Source organism: Prionailurus bengalensis, chromosome D4 (genome assembly GCF_016509475.1).
Source record: "Prionailurus bengalensis isolate Pbe53 chromosome D4, Fcat_Pben_1.1_paternal_pri, whole genome shotgun sequence".
Lineage (NCBI taxonomy): Eukaryota > Metazoa > Chordata > Mammalia > Carnivora > Felidae > Prionailurus > Prionailurus bengalensis.
In genome coordinates, this window is record NC_057359.1 from 70,083,287 (window position 1) to 70,109,997 (window position 26,711).

At 42.2% G+C, this 26,711-nt stretch overlaps 1 protein-coding gene across 1 annotated transcript; it reads right to left on the reverse strand.

Annotated features, from left to right (window-relative positions):
- Nucleotides 1-306: 306 nt before the first annotated feature.
- Nucleotides 307-25,473, reverse strand: FRRS1L (ferric chelate reductase 1 like). The gene is made up of 5 exons (XM_043567195.1): nt 25,185-25,473; nt 13,837-13,921; nt 11,631-11,769; nt 9,072-9,318; nt 307-5,591 (listed from the first exon to the last, which is right to left on the reverse strand). Exons 1-5 carry the CDS (start codon nt 25,420-25,422, stop codon nt 5,419-5,421), a joined length of 882 nt encoding a protein of 293 aa, XP_043423130.1. The 5' UTR covers nt 25,423-25,473; the 3' UTR covers nt 307-5,418.
- Nucleotides 25,474-26,711: the final 1,238 nt, after the last annotated feature.

Here is a 26,711-nt window from a genome sequence, read left to right on the forward strand (position 1 = left end):
CCGTAACTGAAATTCTGATAGCTAGTTTTGTGCTACAACGGATTAATACTGTATACCTGAAATGGGGTCATAGGCCTCCATTTACTATTTGATAAAGGTATTAAGCTGAAGCTATGAACACAATTTTGTTCTGCAAACTGTTTCTCTAGAAGGACTTTTACCTGACTACTGCCACATGACTTTACTCTTTGTCAGACAAGACAGGCTGCCAATCTTCTCCAAGGTCTACGAATTCAGGAAGACTTTACTAATGGAAAGCATGTAAAACAAACCACAGAAAACCAAAAACAGACCACAGCAAAGCAATACGGAATTACAAACTAACTTTAATTACATCAACAGGAAGAATTTCAAACCATGTTGAGAATTTATAGTTTAAAGTTTAAATCTGGCTAATGTATCCTAACTGTGACATAATTCTCAAAGGTGAAAGTATTTGAGATGGCAAATGGACAGAATAATCATTTAGGTAGCATCTAGGAATATTGCTACAATTACTTTACATAAATAGAAATCCATGTCTTTATTAGTAAGGTTTCACGTCTTGGAGTAAAAATTCACATAGGACAGGCTTATAAATATACATAAATCTCAAAATCAATAACAATTGAACATTAGGTACACAATTATTATAAAACAAATATAACCTATCGGTGTCTATTTAAAGGCATAGTTTTTTACAAAATAGTATTTGTAGACAGTCTCAAAAAAGTATATGAATACTCCTGGAGCCAGACTATTCCAGCATGTCAGCATGTCTGTGGGAATAAGGCAAGTGGGGAAGCTGCACTCACTCTTCCAGATGGCAGGACATCGTATGTGATGAAACGGTAACTACTCCAGTGACCCGGGTGAATGCCACAACACCCGCCGCACCCCATGACCCTCGGGAATCGCTTACCCTCCAGAAGAATGGACCTTAACAACTATTTGCCTAATGGCAAATATCTTGGGGGGGGGGGAGGGAGAACTGAAAACAATCCAGCATCAGTGTATTTTACGAGAAAAATCTCAAAGAGCCTGAGGAATCACTTCAATTTTCAGTCTCCAGACATACTTAAAATCACATTAGCATAGCCTCTACTTTGTGACAAGGAACTTCTACTCAAGTCGTTTTGTTAAGTATAAAAACAAAGAAGTCCAACTTGAAACTAAATACCTGAATAGGGAATCTAAATACAAATCAGGTACAGTCTGTATCAACATGCCATTTACTCCATTAACATTAGCTTTAGTTTCTTAACTAAACGTATAGAAAAGTCAAACTCAACAATGATACGTTATATATTTTTAACAATTCATAGAATGTTGAGTGGTGGAGGCAAGGCTTAAAAAAAGGAATCCTTTCTACAAACTAAATTCCTATAAACTAAAGGGTAGATTTGCCTGCAATCTGCACAATGTTTTTTATCTCTTGGGTTTTACACTGTTCAAGAGATCAGAAACAGGAAAAATCCTGACAAAGACCTTCACATGGGTATGGCATGTAAATATAGAGATTTATGTATATCTTATCATGTATGTACAAATATATACACAAACACACTGAGATTAATCCAGCTGTTCACTAAACATAACCAATTCTGTTTAGAGAACAAGGATATACACTTATATACAATTATATACAACAAAGTATACACATCTCAGCATCTGGCCTAGTGCAGGGGCTCCCGAACATTTTTCCATTAGGATACACAAAGGAGAGGCTATAGTCATGTGTGTAAAACTCTCCCCTGGGTGTAACAGATTTAGATAACCCTTGAAAAGAAATCTACAGGGAAATAAATTATTCTTAAACACTGTAATCCCCACCATGAAGAGCAATTCGACAGTAAAAGTCATTCATGATTTCCACAGCTCAGAGTATTTAAAACTGCTGCTCACTCGGTTCTGAATTTACTGCAACAGAGCTGAGGAGCGGAAACGGAGACTGCAAAGCCTAAAATCTTTACCATCTGGCCCTTTACAGAAAAAGTATGCAGACCCCAGGCTGGAGCCAAGAAGGACACACAACCTCAGGGGTAACATCTTGGAAACACAAAATCCAGAATATAGGTGGTAAACTTAATTACAGAAGTTGTAGGAAAAACTATCTGGGATGAAAAATCTATCCTGAGTGGTCCCAACTTTCCGATTTCCTTAACAACAAAAGCCAGCTTAAGATCATTAAATATGGCTCCTGCATTTTGTTTTTGAAATCATGGTTATAAATTCAGCTGAGACTACAGTGGCACAATAAAAGGGCACTGGGTTCCAAACAAGAAGACCTGAGGTTTTAGGTAAATCACTTCTACAAATTAACTAAGACAAATACATTCTTCCAGTATTGTCCAATCTGTACATTAAAAAAAAAAAAAAAAAGCCTATTAAAAGCACTAAAATGACTGATAAAACAAAGACTAAATGTTTTTAAGAAGGAAGTTGAAATAAACCGTACCCCTTTCCCCAAATAGAACTATAAAAGTCCTCCTGTTTATTGTGAATCAGTAAAGAGAGGAAAAAGCACCTACCTAATTTGAGTGTGGAGAGTGGGTTCCATTTAATAAATGTGTAGGATAATGTGGGTTAATCCACATTAAGTGCTTAGAACAGCACTAAATACATTTAGCTGTTATTATTCTCTTCAGGAATTTTATAAAAAAAACTGGTTAGGCATCTCCCCCGTGACAAGTAGTATGCTGGAAAATGGGAATATAGAGATAAAATAGAAATTTATTTTTGTAATAGGTAAGAATAAATGAAATTGAAGTCTACAGAATTTTAATTTCAGTGTGCCTATAATGATTCTGTGAAATGACAGTGCAATGCCATTCCGCGTCCCTGGTCTGTGAATTCTTATTTGTGAACAACCCTTATTGTTAAAAATATCCACTAAGTTTCGCTGCAGGATAAAATAGCATGGCTAGTAACCATCTTCCTATTTGTGTTTCAGAAGTTCAGTGTTCACTAAAGAAATGGTTTACAGTTTGATCACAAGTGGGAGCATACAAAAATGTTGGCTGGCCAGTTTGGCACTGTATACGAAATATAAGCCTCTGAACCAACCAAACTTGGCACAGAAGTACAGTCATTTACTTATTCTGTTGAACAATGTTTGCGGAGTGCCTACTGTGTAGCAGTGCCTGTTACAATGATGAGGAACAAGAAATGGTCCCTGCACCAGGGAGCTAGCAAGGGAGGGTGAGCAAGAGTTTGAAGTGCAATGAGTAATACGATGGGGAAGTCCAGTGTGCTGTGGGAGCACACAGCGGGGACCAAAACCTATCTAGTCCAGGGGAGTGGAGGAAGAACAATTGAAGCCGGGACGTGAAACATAAGTAGGAGTTCAGCAAGCACAGAAGTGTAAGATGTCTGGGCACAGGCAACACCATGAGAGGTGAGTGAGAGCAAAAGATGGTTTGGGAGGTAATCAAAATGGTTTGCAAAAAAAAAAAAAAAAAAAAAAAAAAAAAAGAAAAGAAAAAAATGGTTTGCATTGTACCCTGGTGGCAGTAAGAAGTCAGAGAACGTTCTAAGCACAAATATGCAAAACCGGTCATCAAAGTAAAATAATTTGTGGAAAAATTAGCTTGACTTGAAATGTAAGCAGAAGCAAAATCCGTTAATTTATTCATTCCCTGCCTGCTACAGAGGCTAGCCTGTCTCTCTTTAGTCTCAATCTATTTATAGCCGAAATACTATATACATGAGCATGAAGTATAAAAATATTTGCCTTCTTATATACAAGGTGGGTGCCTGCCTACTCCGTATCCTTACTACTAAACAACAGCTACAACTTAAAAGGTGTGCACAGGCCATCCTCAGCTGGAAGCAAGCAGAGGGCTTAGTTCTGTCCGAGGCAATCACAGTGAGGTGGAGCCACAGACTTGAACGAGATGACCTGAGTTTGAAGCCTACACCCAACTCTTTCGCTCAGTAAATGTCATTTAATCTCTCTACATCTGCAAGAGGATTATTTCTCTTACATTCCTCGGATGCACCTGGTAAACCATGTCACAGAATCTCGATGTTTTCCTTATTTTTGTACAGTTCCAGAATTCGAAAGCTCTCTCCCCAGGTGGACTTTCACCCTGATGTGAATTCCAAGGATGGCATTAGAAATCACAGTCTCCAGTCTTGTTTAATCACAAAATCCACAAAGTTGGAGCCAGCTCTAAAGCAACAAGGGGTGGGGATGCAAACCAGAGGACTCCAAAATTCTACAATGCAAATCCGTCAGCAATTAACTATATCCATAGACTCTTTTCCTCTGAATGGGCTGTTAGCAGAGACATTTGGAACAAAGGAACATTTGGGTTCCTCTGAAAAAACAGAATGCATTAAGTCTAGGATTATTATAAATTACACTGACTGCTGGTCCAATTTACAAGTCTGAATACTTTGAATGGATAACTCCAGATGAATTCACTTTAGGGGTCATTTCCCATTTTCTAAAGAAAAATGTCATCTTAAAAAGTTTCTACTCCAAATCTCCACAATCTTCAAAAATGTTGATTTATTTTCAAAATGCCTTACATTTTTATTAAGATGCTTTGCCTATTATAATACATATTTAATCATACATCCAGTGGATGTCAACTCTTGACAATACAATTAGCTGTAACCACGGATGAATACCTTAATTTATAAAATACAGTGATAGAAGAGTCCAAATTCTAATCACTAAGAATGCCCATATTTTTTTTTATCATTAATATAGTTGTACATCTTCAGGTACACTCACAGTTCCTTTTCTAACCTTTCCAAACAGCAATAAAAATATTTTCTTGTAACTACTCACTGATTGAGAAGAAATTGCAAGTAAATACGAACCATTTTCTTATCATTGTAACCTTTCCCTTTCTCCCCATCAGCTGTATAAATATCCAAACACATTTATGGAAATTTGAAACTTCTTCTGCCCAAAAGGCTGGTCGTGAACCAGGACCATCCAGTGAAGTTCTCTTTAGTAATGCTTCAGGTAACTCTATTGAGCTGTAGTCGGAAGAGGAAAGGTTGTTTAGAGACCTTGTGCCTAGCTCTTTCTCTACCTTGTTATGTGTTATCTGACCAAGTAGCCAAGGCCACATGGCATGGGTGTCACCAAAAAGGCAGCTTTCTTCAACTTCAAATCTCATTCAATACGCTGGCACTAATAAGTTTCATCAAGCCAACTCAGAGATGGTATGAAAGCTGAAATAAGAAAACACATTTGAAAGTGCTTAGAAAAATTTTAAGTAACTACTTTCCAAAAGTATGGGATCAATATTAAACAATCTTCTTTGATTAGAAAAGAAGCTTGCTCTTTCCTCCAAAAAGCTGAAATCATAGAAGTCTTTTTTTAAATAATAAAAACTAAAATTATACTGCATACTCTTTAGAAATATATTATACTAAAGACTTTCTAATCCATTTAATATGTTGGCTTTGCAGCTGTGGTTAAGGAGTTCCCATCAACAGGTAGAAGGTCAGGGCAACAATGAGAAGCAAACAAAATGGAGAAGAGAAGGTTTGATAGGCAGCCGATGGCATAAAAATGTCTTCATACTTGTAAATACTGACAACACGCTCTGAAGTCGGTGGTGAGTCTATATCATGTCGGGTGATAGAGCCTTTAGGAAAGAAAGCAAAAGGAAGGGGGTAGTCAAAAAAAGCGCACAGATTTAAAATGATGTATGCAAACAACAGAAAAACTAGACAAGTCTTTCGCATTGAATACATAAGCAGGGATTATAAAGATCTGGAATCAGGTATTAGAATTATCATCAGAATTCTCCATAATGTTTGTACATACACAGAAATAGAAAGAACATAAAAAGTAGCTAAATTTACCCCAAAAGGCTGGCTTTCATGAATCCACACCCCCCTACCAGAACAATACTATTGATCTATTGCACCCCACTTTGTTGCTTCTTAGCACTGTATGAATGCCTACTTACAAGGTGTCTGATGAGTTTTATCTTACTAATACCAAATGAAAAGCCGTATTTTGATTTTAAGCAGCAAGAGCTACTATTTGTTCCCTCAAACAGATCTTTTATATAATGGATCATCAACAACTCCTGATCATGTCATACTTGCTTACAGATGGAAGTCTCTTTCATTGTCTGTGGTACAGGAAGTGGTGGCCTGCCCGGGCCAGACCAGAGAGTGTGCGGTGTGCTATGTGTGCATCTGTATGTCTGACAGGCAGAGTGAGGTGGAATAGCAGAGAAAGTAGGAGGATTCAGATACCAAACAGGTGTTTGGACTGGAGACTTTTTTTTTTTTTTAATCTGGTGAGACATGTAAAGAGAGGAAGGCTGTGTGTATGGGATGCTGAATAAGCTGAAATTGATTCAAAGTGCCTGACCTCCTGAATAAGTCGCATGGACCTCGGGTTAAGGAGACTACAGGCATGTGAGTTCAATACAAAGGTCTCCTTAGAAATAGGGCTCAGAGGGGCGCCTGGGTGGCTCAGTCGGTTAAGTGTCCAACTTCAGCTCAGGTCACGATCTCACGGTCCGTCAGTTTGAGCCCCGCGTCGGGCTGTGGGCTGATGGCTCAGATCCTGGAGCCTGCTTCCGATTCTGTGCCTCCCTCTCTCTCTGCCCCTCCCCCATTCATGCTCTGTCTCTCTCTGTCTCAAAAATAAATAAAAACACTAAAAAAAAAATTAAAAAAAAAAAGAAATAGGGCTCAGAGTGTTTTTTATTTTTTATTTTTTTAAATGTTTATTTATTTTTGAGACAGAGACAGAGCATGAATGGGGGAGGGTCAGAGAGAGAGGGAGACACAGAATCCGAAACAGGCTCCAGGCTCTGAGCAGTCAGCACAGAGCCCGACGCGGGGCTCAAAGCCTGATGCGGGGCTCAAACTCACAGACCGCGAGATCATGACCTGAGCTGAAGTCGGAGGCTTAACCGACTGAGCCACCCAGGCGCCCCAGAGTGAGTGTTTTTTAAAGTCCCATCTGGCAGGGAAGCCCAACAAATTTGACACATTAATTGCCTGCTCCAGGGTCCGTGCTGGCTCCTGTCAACACAAATTCAAACTCCTCAGATTGGCATGGAGATTTTTCATTTTTTCTTAATAAAAAAAATGTTTTAATGTTTATTTTTGAGAGAGTGTGGGTGGGGGAGGGGACAGGGAGAGAGGTAGACAGAGAACCCAAAGCTGGCTCCTCGCTGTCAGCACAAAGCCCGATGTGGGGCTCGAACCCACTCACCATAAGATCACGACCTGAGCTGGAATTGGACACTTAACTGACAGAGCCACCCAGGCACCCTGGGAAATTTTTCTTTCAGGAGATTCCATCACCTCTCCCACCTAACCTACCTCCCTCCTTGGTCACATATGATGGGCTCCAAGGTTTAACCATGCACCTCCAGATCAGGCTTCCCTTGAGGGAAACCTAATCCTATATCCCCTTCAAGCCTTAGCTTAAGGTGTACCCCCTCTGAGAGACTTTAAGAGAGTGTATAAGATATGACCAATAGAGAGTAATTTAATCCACAGAAGGTGCTCCAGAAACAGGAAAAGCACAAGCCCATATATGGGGTAGGAATATGTCTGTTCTGTTTGAGGACAGAGACAAGAACAATTGTCCTGAGAGGGCTAATCACGCAACGTGGGATCAGACTTGAGGAGGGCTTAGAATGTTAGGCTATTATTCCATTTACGCCAGATGATGACTTTCCAAAGAACAGCACTTTCCAACTTGTAAAGGAGTTTCAAATACTTGTTTTCACTTAATGCTTACAATGATCCTATGAGGTTGGTATTATCATCATCCCCATTTTAGATACAAAGAAATTGGAGTTCAGAATTTAGATAAAGGCTGGGTACAGCTACCAAGAGGGAGAACCCACACTCAAATCTAAAGTTTTAGTTTTCAAATGCTATCATTTTAAATGAGTTCATTTCTCCAGGCTAAGATATAATTTATTTCCGTGAGTACTGAAAGTTCTCAAGGATATAACTGCAGACCCATTGTTGGTATCATGGGAAATAAGCAAACGGGGAAGGTGTCACAAATCTGCAGGCATCCAAATGATTTCCCAATTAGAAACAGGCAAAAAAAAGGTATAAACTCTCCAAACTAATCAATGGAAACAACTCGAAGAAGAAGATTAGGCAACAGAGAGTTGACAAGCACACAGTACAGAAAGATGCAATTAATTGCTAGGAGCCAGAATAAGTTCTCCTACAAGCACCATGAACAACTAACTCACTTTCGTTTTTAGGCCGTTAGGCTTGATCAGCCAGGAGGAAGGCTGAAGACACTATGCAACGTGATTTTGGCAGCCTCCAAAAGGTCTCATGATATCCTTGGGTCTTTGTGGGGGATCTGTTGAAGAGCCTTGCCACCCAGAGTGAGGTCATCAATGGACCAGCATCCACTGAGAAGTTTGTTAGAAACACAGAATCTTGGGTCCCACTCCAGACCTACTGAAACTGCATTTTAATGACAGAGCCAGGCAATTCCTGTACATATTAAAATCTGAGGAGCAATGGGCTAAATTACAGGATAATTTGGTGGGTTTGTGACCACCAGAACAGTCATAAAGTGAACACTAATGAGACGCTTGGTGTCAATCTCTAGAAAAGTCTCAAGATGTCCTTTCCTGTTCAGTATTTTTTACATTTAGAACATAGGAGCTAAGAGTACTCACTGACTTTGGAGTCAGACAGACCTAGGACTGAATTTTAGTTCCTCCATTGATTAGTTGTATAGCCTTGAGCAAGTTCCTTAATCTCTCCAAAATGAGGATGATGATATCTATACCTTTCAAGGATGTGGTGAGGAGTAAATGAGAATGTTGTGAGAATTTAATACAGCACATACCCCCACATATAGCAGATATATGATCTGTTCCATTAAGCACACAGCTCATCATAAATTACCTTGTACTGTGCTAGCTACGTATGTGTATTAGTTGTCCATTTGTATGTCTGTGTATTTAAGTCCATTACAACTTCCTGAAGGCAGGATCATATCTCCTTTTTCTGTTGTATCATCCAAAGGGCTTATCACTCTCTTGCCCAAAAAATAATGAACACAAGCAAAGCAGTGTCTGGTGTTTAAACAGGATGCCGAAGTGTGAGCTTACCCTGAATGGCTGGACCCCAAGCAAACAGATAATACCAACTCAAATGCAGATCGACAATTGTTTCATCTCTGGGAACGTTCACAGGGCGTTTAAATCTGCAGGTGACCCGATTGTTTTCAAAGACTCCTTCTTCATCTCTGGCAGGGTTTCTCTGAATCTCTTTTGCCCACTGGCCTACATTATAGAAGTGCTGTATGCGGACCCTGCCATTGTCATCATGGACACAGGCCATGACGTCATCACCACCCTAACATGAAAAACAATGGGGGAAGAAGTCAAAGGTGTGTCTTTCACAAACTTTTCTGCTAGAAGGAAATTTCACTCAGATATATCCATTTCATTACCTCTGTAATTTGAAATCCCACCCAAAGAAACCTATTTTTTTTTTTATTAAAAAAGCTTTAACCAAGTGAGTGAAGTTAGCATTACAATAACTGACATCAGATGCCTCCTTATGTGATGTTCAAAGAATACATCTCCAGCTATTTAGTATTCCTGCTGACAACACAAAAGTAACCTAATCATGAGGAAACAATCAAACAAACCCAAACTGAGACTTCTACAAAAAATGATTACAAAAACTATTACAAAAATACTTATAATCTTCACAAGGACCGATGTCATGAAAGACCAAAAAAGAGAAAAAAAAAGGCTACGAATTGATTGCAAAATAAAGAAACGCATGACAACTAATAGTGTTCGTAGACAGAATTCTGTCATAAAATAAAACTTTCTATAAAGGATAGTATTGCGACAATGGACAACACTGGAAAATGGGCTGTATATTTGATAATACTATCATATTAGTCTTTAACTTCCTGAATTTAATAAATAGATTTAATCTCCAAAGTTTCCAGAAAATAATAAAAATAACAGCAAGTACCAGCAGCAACAGCAGGGCAGTGAGATAAAGCACATGTGGAAAAGTGACATCATTTGTTAAAAAAAAAAAAAAAGAAAAAAGTTTTGGAAGTAGACAGTGGTGATGGTTGTATACTGTGAATATAATTGATGCCACTGAAGTGTACATTTTACAATGGCTAAAAATGGCAGACTTTATGTTATGTACATTTCACCACAATAAAAAAGTTATTTGGTGAATCTGGGTGAAGCAAATGTGTTGCACTATCCTTACAGATTGTCTGTACATTTAAAGTTTTAAAAAAACAGGTCCAAAAAATGGGTGGCTCAGTCGGTAGAGCATGAGACTATTGATCTCAGTGTTGTGAGTTTGAGCCCCATATAGGATGTAGAAATTACTTAAAAACAAAATCTTTAGCGGCACCTGGGTGGCTCAGTTGGTTGAGTGTCCGACTCTTAATTTTGGCTCAGGTCGTGATCCCAGGGTTGTGGGATGGAGCCCCATGTTGGGCTCTGCGTTGACCATGCAGCCTTTTTAGGATTCTCTCTTTCTCTCGTTCTGTCCCTCCCCCGTTCTCTCCCTCTCTCCCTCTCTTAAATAAACATTAACACACACACACACACACACACACACACCCCAAATCTGAGCACTTCTCACTACTCCCACTGCTCTAACCCTGTCTGAGCTGGCCTTCTCTCATTGCAGGAGCCTCACAACAGGTCAGGTGAAGAGAATAAGGTGCCTCCTATTGATAGAACAGCAGCATGTGCAGAGGTACAGAGGCCCAAGAAAGTCTGGCTGTTGGAAAGCACCCTGGCACAGTGAAATGGCAAATGATAGTGCTACAGAGGAAGGAGGGGAAAAACACAGCAGAGGCACAGAGAGAAGCACAGGTAAGAGACAGACAGCTGCCTGGGATCCTGATGCCCTGCCTGGTCCTGGCTTCTGGTCTTTCTCAGGTCCAGATGTGTTCTTGCCCATGTGTACTATGGAGGAATGAATTGTTAGACTCAATTATTCAATCCCCAGTACTAGTATTACATACCCACACTTTCAAGGGGCCTCTTGGTAAGAGAAGTGAACTCCCCTGTCCCTTCATTCTGGGCTTCACAGTGTGACTTACTCTGGGCATTGAAATGTGAGCAGATGTGATGTAAGCAGAGGTTGGAAATAAGTTTGGATGGATCATGCCTTTCTGCCTCTGCCAAGAAAACAACATGCCTTGGTAGCTGCTGGTTCCAGAATGATTAGAGAAAACTTGAATCCAACCCATGGACAGGAGCCAAGCCCAGCTGAGCCCTAGCCAAATCACACACATGTGAACGAGAAATAATGCTTATAAGCGGTGTAGTTTTGGAGACGCTTCTTGCAATATTATTGCCGTAACAACTCATAAATGCGGGTACCACAAGATACCCTGTATTCTCATAACCAACCCTTTCTTTTGGTTGAGCCAGCTTGAAATTTTTTTTAACTTTCAATCAGAGAGCCATAACTAATACAGTCATTATTATGCTTTGATCGATTTATTTGCTTTGCTTTGAAAAAGGAAATCAAATGCTAGAAATTCACTTCTCACATTTAACAGTGGCATGGGAACCTAGAGAAACAAAACCATGCCCATTCTCTAAAATCTAAAGTAGCACAGCAAACTGAAGGAAAAAAAAAATCACCTTTTATCATGATTCGCGTCTTACCATTTTCTTGTCTGAAGAGAATCCAACTGCTACCCAACCATCTGTGTCAGCGCTCAGTTCAAATTCCACATCAGCCCCTATCATCCGGTAGCTAAGGAAGTAGTCACAAGTCTCTGCATTACAGCCCGGTTTGCCGTATCTATAGGACATATCAAAACATATCACTACTTCTTCAGCTACTTATTCATAAATACATTAAGAAGTCATCAATGTATCAGGCACACCTCAGCAAGATTATCAGATAAATTAGATCTTTGCTACCAGGGATCTCAAAACCAGTTTCACTCAGGAGAGAACACAGAGAGGATCTAACTGCTCCTTTTAATCCACATACATCCTGAGGGACCAGAGATGGGAAGGGGCTTCCACAGTGAGTCAGTAGGGCCTCCACTCCCAGCCAGTATTCTCGACATTATATTAGAGCTTCTCAGAGACTAGTTATTACTGAATTATTTCTGAATCCCTTCCAGAGGAAAAAAAAATCTGAGTTAATAAACTGTCTTTGTTAATTAAATGTATATCAGTTCTTCTTTACTTACAAATTCCCATACAACTAAACTAACAAAAATTTACAAATGAAATATAAGTTAAACTACAGAACCAGGAACATTCAAATTCCCAGCATCCATGCGATAGATAATGCAGTGTTACTGAAGGTGGCTTTTGCTTACCTGCATAGGGGTACATTTGACTATACTGTGCAGGGTCTCTTGGTTGAACATGCTCTTACCACTACCACTAAACACAATTCCACTAAACACAATTCCACATTCCTCCACTTTTATCTATTTGAACTGCTGCAAAACCCTTATACGTACAATACACCAAATGGATACCTCATCTGGTATTCACTGAGCACAAATGCATCAATATTTATAAAATCTGCGCTCTGTCAGGCTACCTGATGCTAACACAATTACAAATTTAGACACCAGAGTATAGGGCAGTATAAACTGGTTATCCAGATAGTCAGATTATGCAGACATTAATCTTTTTAAGGAGCACTATTGAAATGGAAACGCAAATTTAAACTTTCTTACAGAAGACGTGTGGACCCTTTAAGAATCTGAAAGCCCTAGTTGAGGAACATCATTTTTACACCATTTTCACAACAGCAGAAAACTAGCAACGGGTGAGACCACAGAAGCTCAGGTGGGAGGCATGTGAAGAAACAGGGCACAAGGCTGTCAAGTGCTGACTGAAGAGGCAGGGAACACGCCACAAGGCTGGCAGGTACCCTGAATAGGTGGGAAGAGATGTAAGTTTCAAGACAACATGGAATGGGCTGAAAATGCTGAACGAGGGTAAGGAAAGCTAAAGGAGAAATGAATGTGCCAGAAAACAAGTCACCCTGAAGCCAGCAGGTACTGAAATTCCTTCCCTCCTCAAAAATGTCACCCATCACTAGGCTTAATATTGCTGGCCATGTTCCTCAATAATAGTATTATTTGGATTCTTAAAAATTCCTTAGAAATACCTTTGTAATCCAAAGAAAACTCAAAACCCCTTTATTCAATTTTTTCTCCTTGAGCACTGAAGAAAAGAAAAGAAAAAAAAAATTCAGAACTTCCAGTGCAGTGGCCATCACAACCTTTACTCAAGGACAATTTATTCTAGGAAATAACAAATTCAAAGAGGAGGAGGCTTTTCCAACAATGTGGAGCTGTCTGGATGGGAGGTTCACTGTCTGTATTGGTGTTTGCCAGCTCCCATCATGTCTTGATAGAACACTACTAATAATCACAGAGGGACTCACTAATCCTAAGATAACCAGCTATAATAATCAGTGTTTAATGACTCTTTAGTATCACCCAGATATTCCTAAGTCATGAGTCTTTACTTGAAAAGGAACTGGAGGTCTTAGATATCTATCATTGTCTGTCCCGCTCACAGCCTAATAAGACATAGCCTGTGCCACGATTCTTTTTCATATAGCCAACTGGTTAGGAGTCAATACCTGGGCCAATGGCAGTATGGTCATAAGTGAAAAGCCAGGTCAGAGCGTTCCAGTGCCAAGTAGCATTCTAGAGTTTACGGCGTCTAAGACCGAAAACTGGGGTGCCCACCAGAAACAGGCCACATCCCTGCTGAAGCTGTGAGGGGGTGCAGGCCCTGATTAGAATAAACTGTATGCAATTTAAATACTACCTTGAGAAGTAAATCAGTGTCTTAGCCTTAAAGATATCCAACTCGCAGATCTACCAACCTAAAGCATCCCTTAGTTTTTCCACAGTCATCCACTTTGATTTTGGCAAATGGATCCACGGGAGGAGCAGTAGGGAAAGGGTAACCTAGACGGTGAGAATAAACAATGGTTAGAAAATCCAGTGACAGCTTTCCCAAGGAGACGTTTTTCTTTTTAAGATATTGACTATTTTCTATCACACGTGTCTAGAAAGGCTTCAGGTCTCAGAAAAGGGCTTTGTTTAAGCCTAATCACCCTCTTCATGATGGTAGGGTGCACAGTACACATCTTTGAGACAGTCTTGCATGTTAACTGAGAATATGTGGCCTTTCCCTCATTTTACAGGCAAGGAACCTGAGTCAGGGGGTGGCATAATTCCATATAACCACTGGCTCACCACAGTCTCTGGGAGTGTGAAAATCAGTTTTCACGCAGCACATGTGCTCGAAGAGAAAAAAAAATCAACAATGAAATATATATTTGATGGTACAGGTTTTCCTTTCCATTTATATCTATACACAATAGTAGGATTTTCCCCTTTCTCTGAACTTCCATTCCTCATTAAGCTATATAGGACATTTTCATATCTCACTAAATTCTTCAAACAACACCGTTTCTAACAGGTGAGTATCTTTCTTGCAAGATGACTTAACATCATAATGCATTCAACCACACACCGAAGGGCAGCCCTACATTACGCTTCCAGTCTGTGACAGCAAGATTTTTCTCCTCGGCTGTTAACTCCAGGCACACAGGAACCATGTGTGATTCATCTTGTGTTCTCTGTCCAGCATAGTGCTTGGCATTGGATGGTGACCACATGATTGTCAAATGAATAAATAAAATCATCCACAGACATTAAGAAATGTAAATAAATACAAACTTGAGGCTTTGTTTACTTTGTTCCATCAGGTTATGCCTTATTTAAAAAGCCACCAGGGAGCCTGGGTGGCTCAGTTAGTTAAGCATACAACTTTGGCACAGGTCATGATCTCATGGTTTGCGAGTTCAAGCCCCCTGTCAGGCTCTGTGCTGACAGCTCAGAGCCTGGATCCTGCTTCAGATTCTGTGTCTCCCTCTCTCTCTGCCCCTTGCCTGCTCACACTGTCTCTCTCTCTCTCAAAAATAAACATTAAAAAATAAATAAAAATAAAATTAAAAAGCCGCCAGGCCACACTTTCTTGGCACACATCTGTACACCATGGACAGTTCATTTCTACTACCCTAGATCTTGACCACATGCTAAAATACAGCCCTAGCTTTTTGCCATCTTTAAGCAATTGAGCCAAATGCATCAGTTTTTCCACTTTTATGCTTATTTTATGCTCAGTCTTAAATCTATTTTGGTACTATAGACTGAGACCTGCCTTAGATGAGGTGCTTTTTTTTTCTCTTAACATTTTATTGAGCAACCACTTAATGCTACAAACTATGTTAAGCATCTGCATATATGTTCTTCTTATTTCTCACTACAATGCTGAGGTTATTTTTTTCTCAGAATACAATACAATGACTACTTACATTTTAAAAATTCTATAGGTAACCGGGACGCCTGGGTGCTCAGTCAGTTAAGCAACTGACTCTTGATTTTGGTTCAGGTCACGATCTCACGTTTGTGAGACAGAACTCTGTGCTGGGCATGGAAGCTGCTTAGGATTCTCTTTCTCCCTCTCTTTCTGCCCCTTCCCTGCTTGCACACATGCTCTCCTTCTCTCTCAAAAAAATTTACTAATAAAAAATAAAAATTCTATAACTGAAAAAGACAATCTCTTATAATGCTGCTTCTCAGTTTCTCCATGTTTTTTTCCTACTTTCTAGCATCTAGAATAATACACTGGCATTATTTCCAGCTCAATAAATGCCAATTATTATTACTATTGGATTATTATTAAGTTTTGTAAAATACACAGAACCAATACTATTGGGTAAGATCATCTCTAGAAGAATGGGTTTCTTAGTTCTAAATAAGAACAAGTTTTGAAACAAAACTCACTTATAAATGTACCAAACTACTTTATTACTGTTGGCAAAATGGCTTCTCAGGGCTTTTCTAGCACTAATTTCCTATTATCTTATATGCTTCTAAAACTTGAAATGAGGACTTCTTTTGTCAAATGCATTTGGGCACATTTTTCTCTTGTTTTGTAAGATGTTGTATAATAATTTGGTTTTTGTCCCTCGTCCCTGGGAAGAGAGGGCTCTAAATCTTTGGGATTCCCTAGCAGGACTGTCTTAGCTATTCATGAGCCCCTTGGGATCACAAGATTGGGGTTGGTTACCAGAGGGACTAATCAGGCGATTCGAGGTTTGGGGCTGTAAGACAGCCCCATCCCCAGGGAGGGGTGGGAGGTTGGAGACTGTGTTCAATTATGTAGCCAGTGACTAAATAAATCATGCCTATGTAGTAAGACCCCAGTAGAAACCCTGGACACTGAAACTCAGTGCCACTTCCTGGTGGGTGAACAAACTAATATTCAGGAGAGTGACAAGGCCTGATTTCGTAAGAGGGCACAGAAACTGCATTTGGGAGACTCCCAGACTTCACCCTGTGTGTCTTCACCAGCTGTTCCTGAACTGTACCCTTCAGTGTAAGTATAGCACTTTCCTGAACTCTGTGAAACATTCCAGTGAGTTACAGAACCTGAGGGGGTTTGTGGGTAGCCAGCTAATCTAATGTGAGAGCAGTCTTGTTATGGAGCACCCCATTTAAACTGTGTACTCACGCTGGGTTATCTGCACCAGAAATTAATTTCACTAGATTAGTTGGGGTTGGCAGAGCAATATTAAGCACAGCAATATTACAATTTTTTCCTTGAATTTAAATAATCTATTTGGCATAAAATAAGTTTGGACTGTGTGCCAGTATTTAAGCTTTGGTCTCTGAGCTACAACCCAGCCTTCTATAGCCAACTCTATGATGGGCTGAGTACTCTGCAAACCACATTTCTCCTTTGCCAGCTGGCTAGACTCTGTCAAAAGGAAACACTGGAGGGAGGCTGGGAGGTAGGAGGAAGAAAGAAGACCATTCCTTCCAGTTGACTTGTTGTCCACTACACAAGTCCTCAGTGATTCTACTTCGTCATTGTGGTGACAGATGGTTTCACCTTTTCCAGCTTCTTTCTAGATTCCCACAACCAGCCCCATCATGCCTTCAAAGGAACCATCAGCAGTTGTGCAGAAAGCCCCATTCTCAGAGGCTGGGCTGCATTTCTGGGGGTGGTCTCTTGTCTGAGCTTCTAGGTTCTTACAGTCTCAAGCCTTTCTCTTTGTCCCCACCCCTCCCACCACCCCAGGCCCAGGGCTGGTGGCTGCTTCCTGCAGTTACTGTCTCTGTGCTCCTTTTTGCTTCTCCAGTCCCCCAATACCTACTTAGATAATTCCCAGGCTGGGCATCCTGTTAAAAAAAAAAAAAGGCTTAAATATGGTTTCTGTCTTTCTTTCTGATTGGATCCTGATAGAGACTAAATGGATTAATCCTTGAATACCAACGCAATGTATCTGTAAAGACTGTACCTTATTAGCTGTTATCATCTTGATAACTAGCTAGATAATAGTGTTGTTAAATAGGACATTTTACATGCACTGTACAATTTTACTGGAAAATCATTTTGATTGTAGAATTTTAAGCACATAAGTACACCAAATTAAACTGGTGGTATTTCTTTGTTTATGGAACATTCTTTCTTATCAGTCTATGCAAAGCCCATCTTAATATTTTCCCTAATCCATTCCTAACACCATTTTCCTCCCCATCTTAGACACTTGGTGTAGTGTATTTCATGTATATCCTTCAGCAAAGGCTGGAGGTTTTCACAAAATGAGAACTCTGACATACATATCTTTAAAAAGCATTATTTTGGGGCGCCTGGGTGGCTCAGTCGGTTAAGCAGCCGACTTCGGCTCAGGTCATGATCTCACAGTCCGTGAGTTCGAGCCCCGCGTCAGGCTCTGTGCTGACAGCTCAGAGCCTGGAGCCTGTTTCAGATTCTGTGTCTCCCTCTCCCTGACCCTCCCCCATTCATGCTTTGTCTCTCTCTGTCTCAAAAATAAATAAACGTTAAAAAAAATTAAAAAAAAAAAAGCATTATTTTACTTGATAAATTGAAAGCACACATTAGTAATAATGGGTACCCGCCAACATGGAGTTGGGGGGGTAAGCTTCTCATCTCTTCATAGGGGATGGGCATGCCTGCCCAGGGTAAGGTCCTGCCTTGTTGCAAAAATTCTTTCATATTCCCAATGACACCATCCTGAAAGTCTTGCATGATTACATTATAAATTAATCTCTAAAGTGCCTTCAGCTGAACCTGGATCTAAAGTTGAGGTTCCAGGGCCAATTTTTCACTATGCCAACAGCGCTGTCCTGCCATGCTGTCCACAGCTGCACTGCACTGACCATTCCATGGCCATGCACAAGGTCTGGAAGCCCCCAAGCAGAGCAGACTTTCAAGGGCCCACCCAACCTACTAACCACTGTCCACATGTTTATTTTTACATATGTGTGCTCTGGAAAAATAGATAGCTTGTATAAGCTTTTAACCCGCATAAATGACACTGTGTGTTAAATCTCATTCTGTTTATTATTTCCCTTTGGAAGTCCATCCCTATATGTCAATGTGAGACCTGTTATCACTCCTGACTGAGTAGCATTCCATGATGTACATATAATGGCATTTTCTGAAATAACCTCCGAAGTTTAGACACTGAAATTGCCTTCAGTGTTTGCTTTGTCAAATAATGAAGGAGACAAACTTTCTTACGTGTGTTTCTTGTAGACATACGCAAGAGGTTTTTGTTTTGTTTTAATAAACCATGGAGAGCAATGATTGGGTCCCACCTGTAATTCCACAAAGCTCAATGAGATGAGTATTCGGACTGGGAGCACCAGTTTACAATCCCATCCATAATACACAAGGTCCCTGTTTCCTCACACCTTTGCCTGTACCTGATGCCATCCAACATTCTCAGGATTTTAATCTGTATTTTCCTAAGTACTAATGGGTTAAATGTTTCCTCATATCTGTATCAGCTACTTGGGTTTCCTCCACTATGATGTGTATATGTGAAAATATCTTTGCCTTTTTTTTTTTAACCTTGGTTTTCAGTCTTTCTTGTGGACTTTGTGTGTATTCCAGATTATCAGTTTGCTGTTTTCACATGCATTTCTTTCCTTCTCGTCTGTCACCAATCTTACTTTTTTTCTCTGACAGTCTTCCTTGGGCCAAAATCTTTAAATTTGATGTAGTTCAGGAAATAATTTTTCTTCTTTTGATTTGTGCTCTTAGAGTCTTGTCTAAGACATTAGCCTCCATTCTAAGGATAGGAAGAGATTTATTTCTCCACATGATTATTTATTGACTTTGTGGTACTGCCTTTCACATTTATACCTGACCCATTTGGAATTTATTTTTTTTATACGATGTGAGGTAAGAAAACAGTTTTATTTTTCTCCCTACATTGAATCAATTTTTCTCAACACCATTTATTAAATAATTCATCTTTCCCCTAGCAACTTATGATGACACCTTTAATAATTTACTGGTTCTCATATGAACATAGGTCTATTTCTGGACTTTCTGCTTTGTTTTTAGATTATCTGACTGTTCCTGAGCCAGGACCACACTATATGAATTACTAGGCTTTGTAACGTATCTCAGCAATTCACAGAACTTGATTCTTCCATGTAAAGGATAGATCATAATTTGTCAATTTCTCTCCCCAAATACTGCTGGGCTCTTGTCTGGAATTGCATTAAATGGATAGGTGAATAGGGGGAGAACTGACATCTTTATAATACCAAGTTACTCCTTACAAGATCATGGTATATTTCCCATTTATTCCTATCCTTTATATATCTTAATAGGTCAAAAGTTTTCTCTACACAGGACCAGGGCATTCTTTGTTAGGCAAAATTTGACATTATACAGATTTTTGTTGCTATTTTAAATAACACCTTGTTTTCTTTGACACTTTCTAGCTTATTGTTGCTAAGAAGAGAGCCTTTGGTTTACATAGGCTGATCTTGTTTATGGTGACCTCATTGCATTCTCTTGATTTATAGATGTTTGTTCTTTCTGATTTTCTATGTAAATACTCATATCAAGAGAGAGAAAACATATATTCACACAAAAACCTGTACACAGATGTTCATGGCAGCATGATTCATAATAGCCAAAAATGGGAAATAACCCAGATATGTATCAATTGATGAATATTTGTGGTTTCCATTCTTGTCTAATTCACAGACACTGTCTGTTTCTTTTCTGCAATCCCTTGAGCCTGTTTTGCCATACTCCACTGGGTGGTTAATGGCTTCTGGTTTGCTATTTATTGCTTCTAATTGACTGCTTGGCTCACAGCCTCAGGTATTAATTTAGTACTTGATTCCTTGAAGTTTTAACCAGAAGCTGTCTGTTCAAGTCTGAGAACTACTGCACCAGCCTCTTTCTCTTTCTGAACTGCCTGAATCATCATTTCTGCTTATCAGAGTCATAATGAAGTACAAACGTCAAGGGACTTTATATAATGTAAAATATGTAAAGCTCCACACACATGAGAACACCCATTTAGCAAAGCCTTCATCGTGGCACTCCACCATGCAGGAACCTTCAGTTCCCAACTATTCCATCGATCCCGAGCCCCTTTCCTCAGGTTTGCCCACAAAAATACCTCATTCAGCCTGTCCCACTCTATTTCATAGTGCAGGTCAACAGGGACCCTCTGCTTCACCAACAGGCTGTGGACACCCTGCACCACCTTACCCATAAAGTCAATCAAGAAACCTACAAAGTTCTCTGCTACTTTCTAGCTGTGTGAGTTAACTAACATATTTAAATTTTCTGTGGGTCACTTTCCTTAACTCTGAAGTGGGGCTAATAGTAGCGTCTAACTCAGAGGGTTGCTGTTAAGATTTAAAGTTAACATGGAGGGGCACCTGGGTGGCTCAGTCGGTTCAGCGTCCGACTTCAGCTCAGGTCATGATCTCACGGTTCATGAGTTCAAGCCCTGCATCGGGCTCTGTGCTGACAGCTCAGAGCCTGGAGCCTGTTTCCGATTCTGTGTCTACCTCTCTCTGTCCCTCTCCCCCTCACGCTCTGTCTCTTTCTCTCAAAAATAAATAAACGTTTAAAAAAAATTTTTTTTTAATTTTTTTTTTCAACGTTTATTTATTTTGGGGACAGAGAGAGACAGAGCATGAACGGGGGAGGGGCAGAGAGAGAGGGAGACACAGAATCGGAAACAGGCTCCAGGCTCTGAGCCATCAGCCCAGAGCCCGACGCGGGGCTCGAACTCACGGACCGCAAGATCGTGACCTGGCTGAGGTCGGACGCTTAACCGACTGCGCCACCCAGGCGCCCCTAAAAAAATTTTTTTAAGTTAATATGGACAAGGGACTTAAGGCAATACCTGGCACACAGTAAGCACTTATTAAAAGTTAGCTCCAATTAGTGTTGTTACCAGACTACATTAATGGAGGATATATAGTTAGATCAGATGTAGATTATTGACCTTTAAAGAACATCCAGATTGGTAGGGTGATGAGCAAAGGATCCACACACAATACATGGTACAGGTAGGAAGAATATAGGCAGATGAAGGAATTTGTGCCCTTTTCCCCGATCTCTGTCCTCTCTACTGTCTTACTAGCTCTTACCAAGTAGGAAAAACTGTGGTCAGAATTCAATGGTCAGAAACTCATTGATTGGGCCACATTTTACAAGTGGTCACATCACTATGCCTTAAAGATAAGCAACCATGCATATGTTTCCTCTTTTCCTTCCAAGGCAGGGAATGGCCCCAAGGGCAAGCCAGCTACCACTATTCATATGGCTGGCAGTAAGACTTCAGGACCTGCAGATCTTTCTGGCAACGAGACGAGAGCAGGAGGCTTTACTTGGGACTTAATGCTAAGCTAACAACACCCAACTAAGTTTTTTCAGAGAACCCTCAGAATAGGATTTTTGTCCATAATCATGAGGTGATCTGTTTTACATTCTGTTGTTCTGCACATATAGATTCTGCCTTAAGAACCTCAAGAGGAAAGGGTATGAGTGGTAGAATTCAAGCACCAAGGCCCTATCGAAACTCCTGATCACAGAGAATAAAAAGGGTCAATGGTAGGGTTAGATTGTATGATACGAGAGAATATCCTCACTCGGTGGCAGAGGGTGGGAGAAGGAGAAAATCATGGAAGGCTCCCTGAAAGAGGTGGCAGTGGAGGAGTTAGGAATGTAAGGATTAGTTGTATAGGCTAAGACCATGGGAATCCCTACGAATTCTGAGAACTAGCATAATAAAACCAAAACAAATTAAATTTAAAAAAATGAACAGTTAGGAGGCAATTAAAGATCCCAAATCAGCCAGTTTTCAGCCTCTGGCTTTGGGGGTCTTGGACTATCTGGACACTGGAGAAATGGTTTCTAGACAAGGTTTCAGTGACTCCTCCATCCCTATTATTCTAATTGCCTTTTTCTGATTTCACACTACCAGGTCATGTTTTCATTGAAAACTCAGTTAGTTGGCTACTTTGAACCAGAGAAGAGAGTACCCTGCAGAGAGGAAACAGGAAGCCCTATCACTAGATTTGTACTGATAGGAAGAGTAGTTTAAAGGCACTATTTCTAGCTCTTCACTTGTCACTTCCTTCAAAATCAATCAGCAACCCCCCACCCCCCCACTTCCTTCTCCACTGAATTCATCCCAGGAAAATTCACCTCTCATTTCCTGAATCCATCAACTATTTTGCACCTTCATGCTATGGGGCCCCACGACAGCATGGGACACTGCTTCCTGACATCTTCTTTCCCTTCGCTTTCTGGGTTAGGACATCCACCTGGAATATTTCCTGCTTCTGCTTCTCCCTCTCAGGCAGTCCCCAAAGGCAATGTCACTGGTTATTTCGAGGGATGTTGAGAAAGCCTGTATTCAGGACCCATAGGGCTAAAACCGAGGCCCAGAGATTTCTGGTGGAGGTGCTGCCCCTGAGAGGCTCAGCCCACAAATGTCCCCACTAGCACCCGCCAGATGGCTGTAGGACTGCATCGGAAGATGCGCGAGACTACTGGAGAGAGAAGAAGACAGTGAAAGCCCAGGGTGAGCAAAGGGGAGGAGTAAGAGATGGCTGTAAAATGAAACTGGGCCAAACAGAAAACTCCAGATAAAGGAGTTGAAGCTTCATCTAATGAGCAGGTTGGAACCATCACGGATTTCTGGGGGTTAGAGCCAAGCTTCAGGCTGTATGTGCAGAATGGGTGACAAAGGGAAGCAGACAAAGTAGGGATGTCTACACACATCGCATGCCCTGCTGCCCCTGCGGGGTCACCTCACCTAAAAGCCCTTCCTTTTCTGTCTCACCAAAGTCTTTCGTGCTTCCTAGCTCAACTCTAGAAAATCTTCCTTGTGGCCTTAGCTGCCTGATGTCCATGTTCATAAACCGTCTGGACTCTACAGTTTCATTCCCTCTGTATATACAAACTGACATACAGCGTCTGCCCCTGCTCTCCTCCATTTGTGCCCAGTGAGAATATGAGCTCTCGTGTGCCATGTCTGAGTCACCTGGCAGTGTGCTGGGCTGACTACCAACAGAATAAATATGTATTAGATGCTTTCAGAAACAGATGGGCTTTGAAATGTTTATTCTTTTCCAGAGTGATAGATGCTGCTTCCGCTTGCCATCCTCCCACTGCCCCTCTCTCTCCTTCCCTGCCCCCCCCCCGCCCTCGGCTATATGGCTGCCCAGGTAGAAGACTACATTTCCCAGCCTCTCTTGCAGCTAGGTCATGTAATTACGTTCTTGCCGAAGGAACGTGAGCAGCAGTCATCTGTGCAAGCAGCCTGAAAGGTAACTGCTTGCCCCGAGCCTCCTCTCTTTCTCCTTTCCTCAAGCTTGAACGAGGACATGTAAGAAACCCAACTTCTACCACACCCATGAGGACAAAGCTTTGCTGGAAGGTGGAACAAGATGGAAGGGGCGTAGGTTGCTGAATGTCCTTATGGAACAGAGCTGTCCCACCTGCCCAGACCAGTCAGACTCATGTGAGGAAAAAAACAAAGTATCTTACTTAAGCCACTATATGTAGGTGTCTCTGTTTTAGCACCTAACCTCTACCCAACTATTTCCCCAAATCCATTCTTTCCATTTTGATACAATAATTCCACTTTTTTAACTGGGTATCTTACTTCTCAGCTAAAAGGCCACCTTTCCCAGCCTCCTTTGAATTTGCATGTGACCACATGACTAAACTGTGGCCAATGAAGGTAATCAGTGACCTTCTTCCCACTTCTTCCCACTGCCTAGAAAGTGAATGTAATGGCTGGAGATCAAGCAGCCATTTGGGACGATGAAGTTACATGCTAAGAATCGTGAAGAAACAGAAGACCAGGATCCAGTGTCTCTGATGAGCACAGAGCTTCCGATACCAGCCCAGACCACCTACTTCTAGATTTCTTCACATGACAGAGAAACTTCTATCTTATTGAAGCTATTAGTGAGTGCTTGTTGTACGCAGCTGAACCGAATCCTACATAGCAAACATACCCAGCATCATATCAGTTGCAGGGACATTTCAACCCCAATTTTATTCTTGCATATCCCTCTTAGGAAAAGAAAAGGAAAATCACTGCTTTCTAAATTGCAGCAGTTAAGAGGCCAGTTTCTATTTCTTCTGCACAGAATCAGCTTGGCTTTTGTGTTCACTGAAGCAACACCACAGGGAGGTCTCTGGCTGACAAACCCCCTAGTCTCTGGGCCCAGCAGCCCCCAACAATGGTGGCTCACACTAGGGGACCCTAACGTGTGTGGTAACAGAAAAGAACTGGGACGAAAGTGGGGAAGGAGCTATGCCCCAGCTCTGATGGCAGGGCAGTGAGCAGGAACAGAACGCCGGTAGGTTGGGGCCCTAGTCACCGCAAATTTAGGTCAATACAAATAGGGAGAAAATAAGGCATCACTTTAAACTGTGATTTCTGCTCCCCACCAGCTTCCCTGCTCTCACACACCCCAGGCCAGATGGCGGCCTCCTCCCCTACCACCCGTTACCCCAACCTCGGGCAGAGAAAGTGGAGGCCACCCGCTGAGAACTGGGGAGCCTAGGCTCAGCCCCACCGGTCCGCAGCCTCGCCTCGCAGACCTCTGCTGACCACCTCCCTCTCCTGGCCTGTAAAGCAGGAGGCGGGTGGAAGGGGCTGACGGCTCTTCGTGTGCCTCCTGCAGGCCGGCGGGGGTCTGAGTAGTGCACTCCCCACCCCGGTCCCCGCGGTCCCAGAGCTGCCTCCATTCGCATCCTTACCAAATCGCCCCTCCGGTCCCGTTCCCGCCGCCCCCTCGGTCCCCCACCCCCACCCCGCGTCTCCCAGCCGCAGCCCCTCACCCTCCTCGGACAGGTAGCGCAGGTCGTAGAACTCCCCGGCGAAGGTGCCGTAGGAGGAGTCGTGGCGCGGCACCGCCTCGTCTGCACCGGCGTCCCCCCGCGCTCGGCCCCGGGGTCCCCGGCCCCCAGGGCCCGCGCCGTCGTCCGCGGGGCTGGCGGCGCAGGTGGCGGGCCCGGCCAGCAGCAGCAAGACCAGCGGCACCCAGGCCCCCGGGCGCTGCCGGGGCGGCTGTGCCATCGCTGCGCACGGCTCCCGAAGCCAGGCCGCTCCGGCCGCAGCGGGGGCGCCGCGGGCGCCGGGCCGGGACTGCGCAGCCGCTGCCGCGCCAGCACGCGCCCGCCCCCGCCCGCATCCCGCGCAGCAGCGCGGCCGCGCTCCCCGCCAGCCTCCTCGCGCCCCGCTCCTCGCTCTGCGCATCCTCCAGCGGGCGCGAAGCCTTGGTCCTGCCTCCTAGCATCTCCTCCCGGCTCGGACCCTCTCCTAGCAGCTTGTCTTCCTCCGCCCTTTATGCCAGTCTCCCCGTCTCCCCTTCCTCCCTCCACGAATCCCCAACCCCCGCCACACACACAGATTTGGCCCTTCTAGACCCTTGCTTCTGTGCGGTCCGCGGGTGTGCAGCATGGGCATCCCAGAAAGCTCGCTAGCATCACCAATCCCAAGCCTCACCGCAGAATCATGAGTCAGGATGTGCGTTTTACCAAGATCCCCAGAGAGCTCAGTGCACATCCAAATTTTAGAAGTGCTCCCCGGAGAGTGTACCTTGGACACACCTTGCCAGAATTCCTGCCCTCCCCCATCATCTTGTTCCAGCACTTTTTGTTTTATATGAAGCACTTACTATGCCCATTATTTCTTGGGATCATATCAGAAGGAAGTTAAAACAGCAGGATCCCCACTATCTAGATAGGTAAACTAAGATACTTAGAGCCAGAGCTGAAACCAGAGCCCAGCTTTCGGGCCGAATTCACGGCTTATTCTCCAAAATCTTGAAATGTGTCGACAGTGGAGACGACTGGTGCCCTTGCATAACCTAACCCCTTCAAAAGGAGGCAACTGTCAGAGTGGCTAAAATTAACAATTCAGGGAACAACAGAGGTTGGTGAGGATGTGGAGAAACGGGAACCCTCTTGCACTGTTGGTGGGAATGCAAGCTGGTGCAGCTGCTCAGGAAAACAGTGTGGAGGTCTTTCAGAAAATTAAAAATAGAATTACCCTATGACCCAGCAATAGCACAACTAGGAATTTATCCAAAGGATATAGGAGTGCTGATACATAGGGGCGCATGTACCCCAATTTTATAGCAGTGCTATAGGCAATAGCCAAATTATGGGAAAAGCCCAAATGTCCATCAACTGACGAATAGATAAAGAAGATGTGGTTTATATACACAATGGAATACTATTCGGCAATGAAAAAGAGCGAAATCTTGCCATTTGCAACAACATGGATGGAACTGGAGGGTATTATGCTAAGTGAAATCAGTCAGAGAAAGACAGATATCATATGTTTTCACTCATATGTGGAAT